Genomic DNA, 20,461 nt, shown 5'->3' on the forward strand with positions numbered 1-20,461 from the left:
GGCATCAAGCTTTTTTTCAGTGACTGCCTCAGATCCTTAATATTTGAACCAGCTAAGCATGAGCAGCAAGAGATCAATTTAGATCCCGAGAATAAAAAAGCACAGAGACCACATGTGGAAACTGGGCTGTCAATGCACCAGAGGGAAGTGCCACTATGCAGCAGCATTTGGTGATCACTACCACAGTTTCGAGAGCTTTAATATTTCGACCTCACTTAAATCATAATCTGTCCTGCTATTTTTTCAGTTCACAAACACAATACAAAGAAAACGCAACTTGCCGTTGGCCTGAAGTAAAACAGAGGACCTTTCCATTACTTTCAAGTGTAAATGCTGTTCTAGAACTGCTGCGGTGAAAGAAATTATTCTATTCAGGTTTTTCAGCCAGAAGGTTAAGTCAAACATAAACTCAAAGACAAGAGGTTTCTGTGCCAATCTACGGATTCAATCCTCCCACTTTGGAAGGGGAAAAAGGCTGCAGTGCCTGAGGCAGCACTAATGCTGGATAAACTCAGGATGGTCCAACAATGTGAGGCTTCAGATAATACCACTATAAAAATTTACTGCCTTATCAGCCAGCTGAACGCATCCAACAAATTAAAAGAAATGTAGCAGTGAGAGCACAAAGTAAAACACAAAGCTCTGCAGTGCATATCAATGACCTGGTCAACTGGAGCACCAACAAACCACAGGAAACAAACAAAGCTCAGTTACCCACATCCACGCTGCTCACTGTGGACTCAGGTGTTGGGCTTTAAAATGATCTAAAATTATGTTTGCCGTATTTCCTCTGTGACCTTTGCTCATTATTTTCGCAACTGCTAATATGTACGTGATTTCAAGGTAAGTAGCTCTCAGCAAATTACAACGGCAGCAGACTTTGATCACCCTGAGGTAAAGAGCAGCTGGTGATTAACTCTAAATAACACGCACACAGACTCATGAAATAAGGAAACATGCAAACACACCAACTCGTGACCTGCTGTTGGCACGTAATTAGACCCTGAATTATACCAGGTAAAATACATTTTATCACGATTATCAGATATAAGTATGACATCTTTCCATCAGCTGATACAAGATCAGACCGTGATCCAATCCCATGGTGCATCCATTCATTCTCTTCCACTTATCCAATTCAGCGGGGTGGTTGGAGCCTATCTAAGCTGTCTTAGGGTGAGAGGCAGGGCGCACCCTGGACGGGTTGCCAGTCTGTCGCAGGGCAAACACATAGAGACAGACAACCATTCGCTTCACACATTCACACCTATGGGCAATTTGGAATCATCAATTTACCCAAACCTACTAACTGCCTAACTAACTAAATGTCTTTGGACTGTGGGACCTGGAGAGAACCCACGGAAAGAACATGCAAACTCCACACAGAAAGGCTGATCTGATGGTGGAATTGAAGGCAGGACCTTATTGCTGTCAGGCAACAGTACTAACCACAGACCATCATGCGTACCTTTTGTACCCTTTTCAGGTGGTACTCAACTGTATCTTTGTTGCTCTTGCTGAGGGGCAGATAACCACAGGACAAATCGTGTGTAAAATGTCCACATAAAAAGTTCCATATTTTGTGATAATGTAATAATTTGAAACAAAGATTTAACAGATACATATTCAGAGCAATGACAGCAAGACTGGATAAGCAGTTAAAACATTGATGTATGGATGTTGAAAGCAATTTTATTAAAATATAACACAAATAAATTTTTGGAATCTAATGTGGCTCATATGTGTGTGTGTATGTATGTATAGTATATGTAAGTAAATACTGCTCCTGATTTCCCCTTCTTGAGTTTTTTGGGAATGAGAATCAACACCTGCAAATGTGAGGCCATGGCCATCAGCCGGAAAAGGAACGAGTTCCTGACCCAAGTGGAGGAGTTTAAGTACCTTGGGGTCATGTTCACAAGTGATGGGAGAAGGGAGCGGGAGATCGACAGATGGATTAGTGCAGCGGGCGCAGTGATGCGGACGCCGTACCGGTCTGTTGTGGTGAAGAGAGAGCTGAGTGTAAAAGCGAAGCTCTCAATTTACCGGTCGATCTACGTCCCTACCCTCACCTATGGCCACGAGCTGTGGGTAGTGACCGAAAGAACGAGATTGCGAATACAAGCGGCGGAAATGGGCTTCCTCCGAAGGGTGGCTGGCCTCTCCCTTAGAGATAGGGTGAGAAGTTCGGCCATTTGGGAGGGGCTCAGAGTAGAGCAGCTGCTCCTCCACATTGAAAGGAGTCAGTTGAGGTGGTTCTGGCATCTGACAAGGATGCCTCGTAGGCACCTCCTCGGTGAGGTGTTCCGGGCATGTCCCACAGGGAGGAGGCCTCAGGGCAGACCCAGGACACGCTGGAGAGATTATATCTCTCGGCTGGCCTGGGAACGCCATGGTGTCCCCACGGAAAAGCTGGAGGAGGTGGCTGGGGAGAGGGAGGTCTGGGCTTCTCTGCTTGGGCTGCTGCCCCCGCGACCCGGCCCCAGATAAGCGGAAGACAATAGATGGATGGATGGAGTTTTTTGCATATTAGTCATATTTAAATGCTTCAGATTATCAAACAAATTTTAAGATGAGACAAAGATAACCTGAGTAAATACAAAGTACAATGATGTTTTTAATTGATGAATTCATTTATTAAGGGAAAAAGATATTCAAACCTAATATCTCGTCATAACATCCTTAGCATTTGATGATCTAAAATATTTAACTGTGACAAATATGCAAAAAAGTAAGAAAACAGGAATCAAGTGTTCTAAACAAAGACCATTTTCTTTAATTCTGAGTTGCTTCCATGACATAACACAGTTTCATAAGTCTTATGATTTATTTGTTATGAAGTCTCTGTAGATAAAGTATTGTGTACTTCAAAACTCAGCACAAAGGTAGGCAGAAAAACAACATAAAATTATATATATAATTATAATTATATAAATATAATTATAATTTGTTCCTCATCTCCCTGAGTATGCTACAGGTCTAGCCCAGGGGTAGGGAACTCCAGGCCTCGAGAGCCAGTGTCCCGCAGGTTTTAGATCTCACCCTGGGTCAACACACCTGAATCAAATGATTATTTCATTACCAGGCCTCTGGAGAACTTCAAGACATGTTGAGGAGCTAATTTAGCCATTTAAATCAGCTGTGTTGGATCAAGGACACATCTAAAACCTTCAGGACACCGGCTCTCGAGGCCTGGATTTCCCTACCCCTGGTCTAGCCTATGGGCTCCCGCAGTATATACTGACCATACAGCACCCCTTTTTTATTTGTGACATTTTGGATCACTGATCTAAGAGTCTGTCCTATTGCATTGCTCCTAAGCTCAGATACAGTAGGTATGGAAATATAGGGAGAACAGAAAACCCGATCTGTCACATATTTAATTTCACATATACATCTACGAGACTGCCAACACATATCTTGATGGTAGCCTTAAGTACTATAACTTGTCTCTCATTCCTTAATTATTTTCTTCTCAATTATAAATCCCCTTTGAACACATGTAGCTCTTCCATCATTGATACCCATGATGAATTTTTAACAGGGGATATACCTTTGGTTGTGATGGCAGGCTGCTCTCCCAGTAGTAGTTTTAGCCTCTTTGCGTGGATTTTACCCTGGTAGTGTGACTGTGCCACAACCGCTGAGGTGAAGGACATGTTACACAGTGTGCAGCATTTATTCTTGTCCACATCGCCGTCGTCACTGCCCTAGAAAAGAAAAATGCATGATTGAGAACCACATTTATTTATTTTTGAGAGCTTTAAAAATAGGGTTCAAACATGTAATATGCATAACAAAGGAAGAACAGCATATCATTTTAGCACTTTAACACTGAATGGCTTTACTTTGGCTGACTCAACTTAGAAGATAATTCTAACATTTCCTGTCTGAAGGATAGGATCCTGGCAGAATGCAAATAGAGTCAACTCTATCCAATACAGGACCCAAAAAGCAGACAACTGAAGCCTGATAGATTAAGTGAAAAAAAAAAAAAGCAAACCTAAAGAAGAAGCAGTAAACAAAAGGTCAAAAAAAGTACAAATAACAACCAATTCTAAGAACCATAAAGACCAGATCAAGCAACTAGTAACAGAAGATTTCAGTTCGGTTGGGCGTCTGAGAAACTAAGAGATTGGGTGTAGGGCTGGGCCACATTATACCGTTCACAGTAATACCGGCACAATGTTAGGCAACGATAAGAAAATGAAATATCGCGATAGAAGATGGGTAAAACGCGCATGTGTAGTGCCTTTGTTTTCATACGCACATGGCCAAAAAAAGCATGGCGGCAACGGAGAATGAGAAGGGAGAAAGCGGATCGTTGAGTGAAGCGAATGAACCAGAATTAGTTTGTAAAAATTTTGCCACTTCAGTGATGTGGAACTGGTTTGGTGTTTGTCCGTCAGATACAAAACAAAGCAGTTTTTTGTAGAACATGCAAGCGGGCCGTCGTTATTGCCGTATTTGTGGGACTAAGGCGCTCGTAAATCTGGGAGTAATCTGGGTCCTAAACTCCGTCTCTTCAGGTCCCAAAGTCAAACAAACCCTGCAGGATCACTGAGAGTTAAAATGTCTAAATTCTTTCATCTTTAATAAAACGATCAGCATTGCTGCTTTACCGGGTGTAACTATGAAGTTTAACATCCAGGCACCCATGAAAACAGAATTTATTACACTTAACGGAGTTAGAAGCTAGCGGAAGTTAGCTCGCTAGTTTCACTAGTTACCTGAGCATGATATAGCATGTTCTGACTGAGAGATTTCTGAAAAATTCAAACGTACAGCTCTGCTATCACTTCCAACATAAATGAAGACAGGAAACTAAACAGCAGTGACGTTTGTAAGGTTACTGAAGTTGGGCTAGCTGGTTTATAATGATGTGCTACGTGATCGCTAGCGACACAGCTATGTTAGCATAACATAAACGGTGAATCTGGAGGAATCAACGCTAACATTTTTCCACTCGATAAAAGTTAACGTGAAGGTTCCTGATGGTTAGAGACAAATGCAATTGCATGGCAGGATGCTGTAAACGGACCAAACTTCAGTCAGGAGAACAACTGAGACAATCCATCCACAATACGAGGTTAGTCATTAATATACTGCAACAACACGGGAATAGAGCAGCTGTGATAGAATACAGCATTAATGAATCAATGGTACAGAAGTGGAAGAAGCAAGAAGTATGAGTTGAATAAAGTTTCATTTATCTGACTGCTTTGTTTAGCTTAATGTGCCTCATAATCCCATGCACCTTATGGTCTGAAAAATACGTATTTGACTTTTTTATTTGGCACACTGCAGTTTAATGTTGCAAAGCACCTCTTTTTAACTTCAGTGGATATTATACATGGTTATGCTCAGGATATGTCAGCCCATTTCTACTGGAAATGCCTTTTGGTTAAACTTTCAGCAAGGAATTTGCATTTGCACAGTTAAATTTTTATATAGCTTTAATACACATAAACAGCTGCTTGTTTAAGTGAAAATACATGAATGGGGTTTTTTTGCGCTAGTACAGTTGTGGAGTTGTATTTTGTCTCGCGTCAATTATATCGTTAGTTATATGCACACTCCATCTTTACAAACTGCACCAAAAACCCATTATCATCAAAAAATGTAGAACGATCCTAGCAGTATTGTTCACCAAGGTTGTGCTACTTTTTTTTTTTTACAGAGAAATGAGGAAGAAGAAGAAGATAGTGTGTTGCCAGTCAGGCCAGGTCACCGAAAGGCTGATATTCATACACGAGGAAGAGGAGAGAAGAGGGTGAACTTCATGACATCTCTCAAATGTCTGCTCCGGTGCATGGTGCACTCTACCAGACGCAATGCGTGAACAATGAATCTGAGTGTGTGTGTGTGTGTCTTTTCAGTTCAACTGTCTCAGTCTGAGATGAAGCGAGATAATGAGCTCACTCACCTTCAAGATAAATTTACTTCCAAGAGTTCAGTCAGGTAGAGAAGAAAAGCGTTTGGATTGCGACTGGTGGTTCAGGTTTTAGTCTGGAGCATATATGGTAATATTTAAACTAAAATCTGAATTTCAGGGAATGTGAAAGGAATATCTAATAACAGAAAATAATACAATATCAGCAACCCTCTCATTCTTCAGGGTAAATTTATTGCTAAAATTAACCAGTCACCAATTTTTGAGTTTGCCACATTCAATACAATAAGTGTCTTGTTAAAAAAATACTTCAAGTCCCATTGTTTTCTGGTGAAAGATACAGAGAGACCATTATATTCAGCCAGCCGTTGGTGTCCAAAATGCAAATAAAGAGCATGATGCTTCGCAAATGCAAGGTAGTGTAAAACTGCTGACAGCACACAGCTAACCTCGCTCATGGAGACATATTAAAGTATACAGTACGAAACTGCACACATCCATTTTTCCATTTTCTTCCATTTATTCAATTTAGCATCCCAGGAAGTGTTGGTGTCTATTGTGCCATTGTAAGGTTACTGTGGTCCTATGTAAGGTCCTATTGTGACATTCCATACTGTTCTCACCCTGTGGCGGGTGAGAACAGTATGAAATTATTATACATTTTCTAATTTATATCTTGAAACCATCTCATGTACAAATACAAAATGTGTAGTCTTTCTTGGAAAGTATAAGGCCTCAATCCCTATTAATGCTATCAAACAATGAGTGCTCTGCTACTAGTTGAGGGAAAATGCATAACAGACACACCAATCTACAGTGTACATTTCACACGTTGCCTCTCCAAAGCATGACATGTACACACATGCAGAAGTTGCAGTAATCTGCAGTAACAGCAGAGGAAGATATTTTATTTCAAGAAAATGTGAAGCATTTAAACAGAAATTATTAACATTTTACATGTAAATAAAAATAATGTCTAGCTTTATAATTTCTGGCAATTACCAACTACCAACTTGTTCTCTTGCAGTAGTATAATGGTGTGTGCATTTCACGCTTTGGAGAGGCAGTGTGAAATGAACATGGTGGAGCGACATGTCTGTTACACTCTTTGCTGTGATATCGGGTTGTAATATTGACTACTGAATTAAAAGACTGTATACAAATGAATCTGAATGTCTTTGGCGATGCCATAACAATGAAAAACAGATTTTGTGTTTACTGTTACTTCTGTATTTAGTTAAAGAGCTCTGCAAACCTGAAAAAAATGGCAGATGCACTTAGCTTAGAATTAATGTTAGTTATATTCAAGTAAAATAAAATCAATGCCTTACCTCATTTGATATGTTAGAGTGGTCTATTCTGCTATTGGCATACTTTTTTATTTTCTTTTAAAAAATAATTTGGATAATAGGCAACCTCATTCCCAATGCAAAGTTATAATATAAGGCATGTACACAAACTTTGTACTCATTAAGAATGTTGGATATGAGTCCGGATACAACAGATGCCATTTGTTCTGTCTTTGCTTTAGAGCCGTTAAACAGTATTTCCTTGTTACTCTCAAAGGAACCAGTAGGCTATTTCAGCAGTATTCAATTACCTTCAGCACCACTCAATCAATTTCAATCAGCCAGCCGAAGGACTCTTGTATTCACTGCATTAGCCGGTTGTATACAGAGAAATGTCTTTTCTGTCTAGACGAAGGCACGGTGCATAAATGGAATGGGCTGTAATCATTAACAGACGGTAGGCAGAAAAAGTTTTTTACATTTGTCAATAACTGCACCTTTCACTTCAACTATTCAACAGTATTGGAATACATTATTGAATTTAGTTTTTGAAAAAATAAATAAATGTAAGGTATGTTCAGACGAGGCTTTCTACGCAAATATTGTATGTACACTGGATTGTGTATTTCATTTCACAACTCTTTATTCTTTTCATGGGAAGAATTCTAACTTTAACTTTGTGTACTCAAACGTTTCCAGTTAAAAGTTATAATGAGTTGCTAGGTTCATTCAGAAATTTAAATATGAGCACGACACTGGACAGGTAAAGAGTGACTGAACCAACTCAAAATCAGAAATCTGAAGATTATTTTTCAGCCTGTAATCAAGCTACTCTTTATTTTGTCTTTGCTTGTTAAAACTCCTGAAAGTACATTTCCGTCGCATTTCAAGTGGACAATGTGAGATGTTTAGTTAAATATTTAAAAATGATGCTGGGTCATTCCATGAAAAGTTAGTGAGTCCATCTGACCTCGTCAAACTTTCCTGATTTTATTTATACAACTTTAGTACATTTAAGGTTGTGTAAAATTTTACTGTCATACTATGATTTCTGAGTTTATGGCCCCTCAATTGCACAGAGTTGGGTTGAAATCTGTCACTATTCATTGTGTGTGTTTTATTTATTTCTTCTTAATAGCAATTTTGCCCCAATTTAGCCCCTCGTGGCCTAAATTCAATAGCTAGCCACATGACATGTTCAGGGCAATCTGAAAATCTGTAGCGAAGTAAGTTTTCCTATCCAGTCAGAGTATTATAGTCTAGAGCCAAAATCTTTTTTTTAATTGACTGAAATAAAGTTTCTAATATTATTTTATTATTACCTTAATGTAGCACAAGGTTTAGTTTACCTGTTCTTCTAGGAGCTACTTTTGCTTTCTTACTTTGAGTACATTTCACAGCTGGTTTTTTTTTCACTTTTACTTGAGCAAAGAAGTTTAATAAACTTTCCCTGCAGTATTTTCTAACAGTAGTATACGTACTACTTCAGTACAGAACATCTGTACGATTGCCACCCCTGCCCGAATGCTCCAAACAAAAACAAAATATTTTATTCACAATAGAACACAGAAAACACATCCAGTGTTTACACTGACAAAATGTAAATTTTTTACAAAAATATTAACTCATTGGATTTGATGGCAGCAGAATGCCTAAAAAAAATTGGGACAGGGCCGTGTTTACAACTGTGTAGCATCCTGTGTTCTTTTAATAGTACATAAATATTTGGGAACTGATGAGGCCAGCTGCTCAACTTTTCGGAAATGAATGTCATCCCATTCTTGTTATAAGACATCACAGGGCTGATAACCATTCACATTGGCAGTACTTTAGAACTACCAATTAAGCTAAACCAACAACTTGATTGTTTTGGGGAGGAACATGGAAACGCCACACAGAAAGGTCCAGACAGATGGTGGATTGAACCCAGGACCTTCTTGCTGGGAGCTATCAGAACTAATCACTGTGCTGTCCAAAATTCAAGCACAGTGTTTACCAGATTAGTAATCTCTGCTCATCTTTACTTTTTTTCTTTTTTTTTTTGCCTGTCCCATTTGGTTCTTTAGCCGTCTGAATTGTTGTCTGAAGACCAACAAGGATACCCAATGGATTTATTTTGCCAAATGGATCATCGTGGCATTGCCATATTGGTCCATTTGATCGACCTTTGTTTTTATTATTTATTTTATTTTATTTTCAGTTGTTACAGACGGGACAGACATAAGTGAGGGATAGGAAAGGGAGAAAGAAAGAGGAAGGAAAAGAAAAACAGAAGGGGAGAGGGACAGTGAGAAAGGGGAAAAAAATAAATAAATAAAATAAAATCTCCTGGATCACCTGTTGAGAGAGAAAGAATAGAAAACAAGCAAAAAAAAAAATGCAAAGCAACATACTAAACACAACACCATCGCATTAATCTAGCTAAGTGTAAACAGCAGTAAATACTAAATATTCAATGTTGTTGTGCAGCACCAGGACCGACAGCGCACAATGTGCTTTGAAGTAGCAGCCAAGAAAGGTGTAATTTAAGTCTACGAACAGTGAACACCCGTGTGCACACCTGTGTGGATCAGCACGCTTGTATTCAAATGGTTTCCACATGTAATGGTCTGCAAGAGGATGTAGAGAGCCATAGCCCCGTCCCCCAGGGCATGAAGCAGGCATGGAGGAGATCCAGGCCCCAGACATCCAGAGGCCCCAGAGTGCGAGAGCCCAAGGAGGACCACCAGAGGGGCATCCGTGCCACCCTCATGGGAAGAGCTGAGGATCATCTTTACTTCTGAGAAACTTTATAAGATGCTCTTTTTACACTGACCCACCACCAGCCTAATTAGATCTGGGCTGCTTTCTTCATAGCACCACTTAATATCCAGCGTTTTGTTGCCCCATTCCAACTTTTGCTCTGCTGTCACCAAATTCAAAATTATATCTTTTTTTCATGATTTGACTTGTTTTCTGTTTTGTTTTCTGTTGGACATCGCCTCCAAGTCTAATAGTCAACAATCTTTCATTGACATTTACAACTCCTCTTTCAAAAAATTCGGACTTGGACTCACATGTTTGCAAATTGTAAGCATTGTAAAGTCACTGCTCTGGTCTACTTCACAAAGCGAAACAGCCAAGCCACTGACCAACCGAAATCCCACAAAGTAGACACTGAGCATAAATTACAGATATATGCTATGGAAATGCACAGCTACAAAGCAACACTGTCTGAGTTACTCCAAGGATGACATACGACTCATAATTATACTCCAGTGTTCCAAAATGTTTGATCAGTTTGGAAGCATTTGCATACAATCTGTTGAGTCTGCAACATTACATTAACATACATGTGATATTTTGAATTTGACAATCTTTATCAGAAACATCCACTGGTTTCCACACCATTAGATACCCAGAAATATCAGTTGAAGGTCATAACTTTTCAACAACACTCACCACCCACATTAACATTAAGCTTGTGCCAACATGACTGTACAAATTGATTCACACAACACTCACATTAATAAGGCTAGTAATGAAGCTAATTAATTGCTTAATGATGAAAACAGATATGCAACAGCAGCTTCTGCACAGACTGTTAAAATCATCTCATGCCCTCATTTTAAAAGAGTTGAGTTCCACATCATCGTGCCCTGTTTTCTTTTTTGTTGTTTTTATGATGAAAGAGAGGTGTGTGGCTCAGACACAAAAGCTTCGCCTGAGAGGAAACTAATGTCATTGAGTGGGAGGTTCTGAATTGCAGTAGACAAACATACAGCGATCTAAATAAGCTGAGGGCAGAACATTAAAACAGCTCAGGAGAAGAAGGTGCCACCGGTTAATTTGGGTTTGTGATTGTGCCATATTTGAAATGGCTGATGCATTAAACACAAACGGATGTGCTGAATAGGGTAGGAAGAATAACAAGAAAGCACGCCTTATACCTAAACGGATCTTTAATGTTAAAGATGTAAGTTTGTCTTCTACTGGGTATAGGCACTTAAGAAATGTGATATGCTGATTATGCAAAAAAAAAAAAAAAAGGAAAAAAATGGTGTAAAAAGTACTGAAAAAAAGTATTTTTATGACCCTCAAATCAGGAAAAGCAGAATCCAATGCATCTGTCAAGTTAAGCCAATCTCATGCACAATCCCATTTATGCTGAGCCACCTAAAGACATTTCACTACCATACTCTTATCCAAAAATTACACAACATTGAGGTTACAGAAAGGGCAAGTATCGAAGACTTGTGACCCTTGGAGTCTTATGGTTAAAGACTAATATCGATTCCAGACTGCATGACTGCTCGTACACATTCACAAGTGATCAAGCAAAGATATCTAAGTGGAAGTGAGTACAGAGTGTAAAAATCTAATTGAAAGCACATTTTGAATTTAATAAATCATGCTCTTTGGGGGTTTTTTAAACTCTCTTAAATGCTTTGATTGAACACCCCACCTTCTTAACCCCTCTTTGGCCCTGGGACCATTTTTGGTCCCAGGGCCAAAGAGGGGTTAACAGTGGGATGGTCTTTTAATGTATCTGACAAATTGCAAATAAAGCCACTGAGTAAACACCTGAATCTGTATTTCCCTTTAACTCTAGATAGAGTTTTAGCTTCCTATATCTTCTAATTTTGGTTTTAGAGCTCAATAATTCCACTGCCATCGATACTATTCTCTGTACACTGCTATTTTTAGAGGAAAACCTACTGTATGCCACTTAAACACTACCTCACTAACAGTGGCTCACTGAGTCATGAGATTGTTTTACTCTCTAAATTTACAGGGCGATAGAGGAAAGTCCAGTCAAAATAAGCCTGGCTGAAAGAAAGCAATTGCAGCTTTTTAGAGAACTGCTCGGCCAAATCATATCCTATGAAACACTGCACCTGGTGGAGAATAAACACTGCCACAAATAGTTTGTGGCCTCGGCATACTCAAAGTGCCACTTTGTCTTTATAAGGACAAGTTGTGATGTCATGTTGCTGCACAAAGCATAGCGTACAGCCAGTTGTGGGAAGGTGTAGAATCATTTGGAAAAGGAATGTTGTATCTACTGCAGGTGCATACGATCTAAGCAAAGCTGACTTTATTGTCATTATTGTCACAGCCACAAATGATGTCACAACTGCATCAGAAATTGATGTGCGTGGTCGAACAGACTAAGAAAAGACTTACCAACAGTGAATTGTGTTGCTTTTTAGGCACGATACATAAGTGCACAAAGTAGAAACTTTGTATAGAAGTTTTACATTTTGAAGTTAATCTGTAAATACATACAATTTTTGAAAGGGATTTCTAAAACATTTGCAAGTAGAAACATCTGAAACATCAGAAATTATGTTAAAAAAAGTCTAAACTGGGCTGCATTTCTGATTTGACATGTAGTCATTGGGACAATTAGATTTCTAAACCAGGTCTAAGGTATTGTTACTGTAGATAAACCTCTACAATATGAGACACAAAACACAGCAACCATTCCCTGTCTGCAAGCATTTAGAGAGAGTGGGGAGGACGAACTCCCTACTGCCAGCAGCTGGGGGGTGAGGAGAAAGAGAAGAGAGAAAAAATGAGCACAGAGACACAAAAAATAAACAAACAGATTTCAGGAGAGAGCAGACAGAAGTTACTGACATGCTGTAATGGCACATAAAAACATCAAGAGAGAAATAAGAGAGTGGAGAAGAAATTCTCAATACATCATCAGAAGTTCCTCGTAAATATCCCCATGTTGGAGTTCTTGCTGTCGCTGTGTGTCCGCAGACTTTCCACTGGCTGTTTGTTCTGTATAAATCACTGCTCTCATTTGTGTGTCTGTATGTGTAAAAACCACAACCAGTACAGTCTACATGCTCACAATATTTGACTTTTTTCAATGAATGAGTCAATGCGACTGCTTTTGATGTTCCTCTTGTAATGGTCTGTTATTCATAAGGTCATGTGTTCACCTGTCAGTACTGAATGTCGGTTGTATTTGTTTACTTCTTATATTATATGTGTTTTATGTGTTGTCATTTCTGTTGCCTCCTTGGCCAGGGTTGCATTTTTTTTCTCAATGAGACCTTCAACTAGATAAATGAAGGATATATTAAAAAGGCCAATCTCAGACCTTCTGGTCAGGTAGGACCTGCTTTTCTATCGATTTTTTTGAATGCATCAGTGGCTTCATACCTAACCTCTGAGTACATGAACATGGGCTTCTGTTTTTACTGAAATACTATTTGTGGCGAGCTCTAATGTAGCACAGATCACAACTGCGCGTGTGTGAGAGGATAAGACAAAAAAACAGCTCTTCCTCCCACAGTGTGTGATAACACAGAAACACTGCTGCACTCTGAGTCATTCTGACACACACACACACACACACACACACACACACACACACACACACATGCACACAGCCCCTCCTTCCGCCCTTGGTGTTGTCCTTCACTAACTCAGCACACACATGTACATTGGCACACACACACACAGAACCTTCCCTCAGCTACCAAGGTAGCAGCAGCAGAGCCACTACTGCACTTAATACACAGTATTTTATAGACACAATGAGCAAATATATTCAAGAAGAAGCAAAAATGCACCACCGGATGGGATGCCTCTTCCAGACTGGAAAGATCTATAATTTCATGGTTAATTAAAACTGGATAAACGAGAAGCTAATTGCAGGGAAATGTAATTAATTAAGCAGTAGGTAGGTATATGTTGCAGGCTCCCAATCACAGTGGAGACCTGGCTGAGAAACTGTTGTTTCAGGTATGAAGTAGTAATGGTGATGTGACATAAACTTGGGGAATGTGGATAAGGTCAACGACATAGTTTAAAATATCTCCTTTTTTTGTATTTCTTTTCTTAAAAAATATAATAAAATTAGCCACCTGAAGCCTGACGAATGCCATATTTCAGCAGCCATGTAGAGTGAAAATCTTTCTGTGCGTGTGTGTGTGTGTGTGTGTGTAAAATCTTAACTCAACAGTGAGAAATAATTGGAGTTCTGCATTGGCAGAATAGAGGGCTGTGCTGCACTCCTCTGAATATGTAACTGATGGGGCCAGGAGGAGAGATAGAGGGAGGAAGGGATGGGGCTGCCTCATTCCTATTCATGTAAGGCATAATAAAATAATCTTTTTGATTTGCAAGCAGTAAATCCTCTCTCCGCTGTCAGTGCTGTGCTGCACATTTTCATCTTGGTTTAGGGGAAGCACTGCCCCTGTCTTGTCTTGGAGCACTGGACTTGTGTTGTTTACTACTGTCGCTATATCACAAATGCCAAGGCTGCAACACGCTCAGCCTCACAGAGACTCTGTCTCAGATGCATGGAGTCAACAAGCTGCACCGATCCTTGAGGCGATAGCCTTGAGCTCTGGGAAACCTGGACTGGATTGGCGTGATTCTGGTGCGGATAAACACCGTATAATGCCTGAGCTAAATCTGGAGGTCAGGGAACACTCACTGTTCATGTGCATCTCCCCTAAGGCGCGCAGAGAAGAAATAGGGCAGCCAAGTACAAGGGTATCCCAGCTAAAAAAAAAAAAGGATTAAAAAAAGGAATTGCTCCCAACATAGCTGTGGACAATGCAGTCTATTGCTGCCAAGCGGAGCATACAGGGGAGCACTAAGCTGGGCTGACACAGTAGTCTCTGCTGCACATGATAAAATGACCTTCACATTAAACAGCAGGCAGGGCCAGCAGGAGCTGAGAATAAACCCTGACTGGTCTTCACTGGACGATGCATCACGAGGCAGCAACGAGAATTCGAGTTTTGGGGCCTCACTTTTTACTGCAAGAGCATATTGTGCACGTCAGCACGAAGCAGTTATTCTTACTCATTGGAGGTTTTTTGTGTGAACAAGATCAACATCTCTAAATATAGAATTGAATTTGTGAGCATCATTTGCACTGATAATTATCACAAACGAGGCTGCGGCTGGGTCTTAAATTAACCAGTCTATTCTGCATATAGTAGCGTTTTTCTTAATTTAGTTATGCAAAATTATGATTAATGATTAAAAGTGCCTTCAAAAATGTCTCCAATCCACTAACAGTACACATGAGAAGATAACATGAAAAAAGTCTGGTTTGCTCTCTTTAAATTTTACTCACATATTATGATTTTGCAAAGCCTCTGGATCTTACTAGGTCACTGTTTGCTAAACTACAACTAGATTCCTTTTGAGGTTATTTCCCTTCCAGTGGAGAACAGCAGAACAGAAACAGCAGGATCATTTGGCCACTGCTTTCTTTGTGTGTGCAATGGTGTGTTAGAAACAAAACTGCCAAAAAGAAAAAGAACAGACAGCTCCTTTAGAACGTGTACCTATTGTTTTTGACAATAACCTCGTATTTGAACCTCCCATGAAAAAACATGCTATAAAATGAAACATGTTTGATTTGGTCGAAATCAGAAACAAACTGGCTCCCAAGCTGTGTTTTTTTAAAAAAAGAAATTTATGAGAAACACATGCAGAATGGCACTTTTATACACAATCCCTTACAAAAACAGGCTTATACATAAACTTAAACTTAAACAACTTGACGATATGATTATTAAAAAACACAAATGAGTGCCAGTCCCTGTGTAGCAGCTGTTATGTTGCTATTTTGTCACAGGCTGAAGACCGAAAGCCGCGGCAGGAGTCAAGATCTGCAGTTAGCGTATCTGAGAGTAACAAAGTTACTCACACACACACACCACACACACACACACACTCGTATAGGGTGCAAGATCGTCTCAGTTCATACAGCAAGTCAGAAAAATATGCAAGAGGAGGAAAGTCTCTGACATTAGTGAGTAAACTTAGTACTTTTTTTTAACCAACTAAAACACATCAGCATTGATCTATTACATCAACCGTGAATTACCCAGGAATAAGACCACATCATGACACATCATGACCAACACCAGAGCAGCTACACTTAAATCAGAACTATGCAGACAGTAAAAAACATCAGCAAAAAAACAACCAACACTGAATTATCTCCACGTTTTACAGCAGGTTTGTGTGTTGCTTTTCTCTCAACTGTCATTGGTATAATATGGACATATGGACTCAGGACCAATTTGAAATCCAGAGGAAAAGCCCATCCAGTAAACCCTGTGAATCTGACTTTCTTGCTGCAAGGCAACAGTGGACTGCACCTCTGTGACAGCAAAAACAGCATCTAAGGATAACTGTCATTTGCCTAGCTGACATCTCTTTTATGTAGCCATGCCAGGTGGTGACTGTTAATGGAGAAGGTCACATATAGACAGAGAAGGGTTAAGTAGTTAAATCGGTAGAAGCACACGAGTGTGTGTTTTAAATTCTTGAGCTCTTCATTCCTTCAAAGGTCAGCACTGGAAGAGTAGTTTAATGTTGGTCAATAGCACAAACTCAGGTATTAAAGTCTGTTAAACTCAAAGTGAAAACATTATTAAACTATCACATAATTCATTCAAATAATTAGATTTTATAGCAAAGCAAGTGTTGCTTGCAGTTTCCTAACTAATCTATACACCTTTTCTATACAGGTTAGTCCCATTGAGACTCAATGTCTCATTTACAAGAGATCCAGGTGTACTGTACTGGATGCAGATTTAACTGCATTCAAAACTTTGACAAAGGGAAAACTGTTAGGACATGACGAATGCATCACAGCATATCAGAAATGAGCAGCAGCTTTCCAATTCACAGTCTCCACATTCTAGTTAAACAGAAAGAAGCCTCAGTCCTGAATCCTGTAGCTTTTTGTGGCTCAGCTCTCTCAGACTAGATAACTGGGAGCTATAACGCTCTTCTAATGGCTACCCGAAGCTGGCTCCAGAAGTGTTGATCCCCAAAGCCTGTCAAGAAAAAAACGAGCAACTCCAGCCACGAAAATAACTGATCTGGAAAGGGACTGAGGGAAGAGTTAGAAAAAATCTTATCAACTGCAGCTCAACTCGTGGAATGCAAGTTTCCAGTCTCATATTAGGCACGGAAGTTAACATTATGGATCATCACTTTACATCCTAATTCAGACAAGGTTTTGTATGACACACACAAAAAAAAAAACAACTCTAGAGATTTAATATAACAATCTGAATGGTCTTCCATAAAGCTTATTGATTGACACGTTTGACAAGCTCCATCATCTGCAGCCTTCACCGTCTCTTCACAAGGTTAAATGATTCGCTCCTTATCCTTGCCCAAGCTTTTCACAGTGTAATGTAATTGTGAACAGCAGGTTCACACTGTGAAGGACCCAGCAGAGGGACTTGGAGGATATTCTGATTAGTTACACAAGCTCTGCTGTGATGATTGCATGGCTAATGCTTTAAATGAAGTGACTTATTTACCCAGAAAGCGTCCACTGTTAAGTCTGTCATATCACTGATGAGGTCCAGACAAATTCTAAACAGATTAAGCAGGTCTTAATTGTAATAAGCCTGATCTGCACGCTGCTGTATCCACCATCACACAGACTTTGTGCGTTCTCACACATACCTCTTTCCAGAAAGTCTTAGAAAAGTTCAGGCTGCACCGCATGTGTGAAAACTGTGTAAATCTGTTTCTGCTATCTCTGTTCTCTTTAACGTTCTTTGGAATCCTTCAGCAGAACTCCTCACAGGCCACCGAAGCAGCTTGTTGTGCTCAAAGTCCAGTAAAGTCAAAACACTTAAAAAAGTTTTCCTTTTGCTGTACGCACAATTGTGCAGCTTGCCAAGAGCGGCCAATAAGTGTTGGAATTTGGAACAGTACTTTCAGGAGACTTTACTGTTCCACAACTTGTGTGGCCAATTATCTGAGCTAATTTAAAAAGGGTTGAACCGTCTCCAGTTTGAAACCTACTTTTCAGGTATTCTTCCCTTCCTGCTTTCTTAGAAAAGAGCTTTGCACAGGGGTCTGGTGCAGAGATGTTATGCGGTTCTAGTCAACACTGTCAGCTCTCTTACACCTTCCTGTGGAACAGAAACGCTTTCTCCCCCCCCTTTTGTTTGTTTTTTTTACAACCATTGTTTTCCGTCTTTTTGGAGGTTCAGATAGTTCACTGCTCTCACCTCTTGGTTCTAGCCTTCATTCTGCTGGGCTCTGCTTTCTGCACGGTGAGGGGTTTTTGCTAAATCCCTCCCCGTCACTGGGCATAATGGACCACCCCCCTTACAGAGCAGAAATTCACACTCATCCCTTTTCCAAAGAAGCACTGAGGATGTTTAAAATGTGGAAGCAGTTTAGGGAGAGAAATGGAGGAGTCTAGTCTCGGTTCCACACTGAGGGGAGCTGCAAATACATTTAGGCAGGTGAAAAGGCATCATCCTCTCCTCATTTCATTCTTCAAACAGCAGAAGATTGACATATCACTTTTCAGGCTTGATAGATTCCTAACACTGAGGTGCCCTTTTGTTTACTCAGCTTTGTGTTCCATAGCCTGTGTGCATTTATCCTTTTGTGCTAAGCAGTAAAGTGATATCTAACTGCTCTTTCTGAAGTGTTTCCAAGTACAGGTATGATTTAGAATACTGTTTCCAGACAGAAGAGGTTAAAAGTGCTGCATCATTGTTCCATAAAATTAGAGAAAAAATACTGTGTGTCCAAATGTTATTCATCTACAAAAACATAAGAAAAGGCACAAATGACAGCTGCACAGCTTCCACTGTAAACCAAGACGTGAATCTGGCATCTGCAACTGAATCTTGATTTTCTTCATAACTGTATGAAGCTTTGTGTTTCCACATCACAGTAGTAATAAAATAAAAGCACAGTGGTGACTCAGAATCAGAAGCAAAACAAAACATGAGGTCACCATCATCTTTATTACTAACATTGTGGATTGGAGTGACTCAATTTAGAGAAAACTAACTGCAGCAGAAAAAAATAGTCTTAAAATATAAACAAGCTTGATTTGAAGCTCATGGAAGGGGAAGATCAATGAAGGAGCTTCTGATAACTTGCCATGCAACTGTACAGGAAGTCCAGCATGCTTGATGACGTTTCCTATCTTCCACTGTGATGGGTTACCTCTTTAGCTGCCATCAGGAACCACCAACTCACCATCTTGCAAAGTTATTATTGACAGATTTACAGAGTTGGTGAGACAACTGACGATTTCTGCACAAGCTGCCAGATTAGCAGCAACACTGAGAGGCATCCTGAAATGTTCTCTAATTCGGATCATAGTTCTTTTTAACATTTCTCTTTTCAGCTTTTTTTTTTATATTATGAGAGAATGTTTTCAAATTATGATATCTGCTCCTCTTATTCATAATAGCATAACTTTACATTAAGTAGTGACTGACATTTAGGAGCAACCTGGTATTTATTTCAAATACTTGGAAGCAAACATTACAGACAATAAATAATATATTCTGTGCAAGTGGTGCTCCACCTGCTGTTTAGCTAAGGTGAATATGTACTAATCAAAATATGCAAATAAGAACATTATGCTCTTGTATTATTGGCATGTGAAGCAGATTTCTAATGCACGGTCTGAAATACTTTAATTATTCTTATGCTTTTCTCATGTTATGCTGTGCGTTCTAATACATTTTACATTTCAGCTGCTCATTAACACAAATAAGTTCTTGGCTCTTGACTAGAATGTAACTTTTATTATTTTTACAATTCTGTTTCTGCATTGATACCTACTTATTTTAATAAACTACATGCTGTACATATGCCATCTTATTTTTTTTAAGCTGCAACAAATTAGCAGAATGGAGTTCTGCTATTGTCCATGTGATCCCACTATGAACTTAAACCTCCAGAGGCCTTTTTTTCTGTCCCTGGTGCTTCCTCGCCATGCAGCTGATGTAGTGTATGTATACACTATTAGAAATGTGTGCAAGAGTGCAATCTGCTGCACATTGCCCAAGGAGAGGTCAAGGCAATGAAGCATAAGACTGCAGTCACTTCTTGTTCAGTCAAGGCAACGCTGGACACCTGTGCCATCTCCAGTGTGACTGCTCCATCTACCCACCAGGATATGGTGGGAATGCTTGAGGCCTGATTTAATGGAAACTGGCAGTTGAATAAACTGGCAGGCTTACACCAGAACCGTCCAACCAATTGCAAAACTCTGCGCACATGAATGTGTATAATGAATATTGGCTGTGTTTGACAAAGTAAAGTGGTGGAAATTTTATGGAACGGAATGGTTGTAAGTGTGCCTGTCAGTCCACCAGACTGTGAAACACATTTTTATATCCATGGGTACATACTTTGTTCAAGGTACAGCCATTTTTAGTCTACAGTAGTTTAATTATTACAGTGCATTATTTATGCAGAATTGGTCCCTTTTCTGATTTCTCATTTTTTCCACATTCTACACTCT

At 39.6% G+C, this 20,461-nt stretch overlaps 1 protein-coding gene across 1 annotated transcript in view; it reads right to left on the reverse strand.

The window, feature by feature from the left end:
* Positions 1–20,461, reverse strand: part of zmat4a (zinc finger, matrin-type 4a) — a 148,416-nt gene that overhangs the window by 60,863 nt on the left and 67,092 nt on the right. The window contains exon 4 of the mRNA XM_026187289.2: positions 3,554–3,710. Coding sequence (XP_026043074.2) covers positions 3,554–3,710 — 157 coding nt within the window. The remainder of the gene's footprint in view (positions 1–3,553; positions 3,711–20,461) is intronic.

The sequence above is a fragment of the Astatotilapia calliptera genome, chromosome 12 (assembly GCF_964374335.1).
Source record: "Astatotilapia calliptera chromosome 12, fAstCal68.1, whole genome shotgun sequence".
Lineage (NCBI taxonomy): Eukaryota > Metazoa > Chordata > Actinopteri > Cichliformes > Cichlidae > Astatotilapia > Astatotilapia calliptera.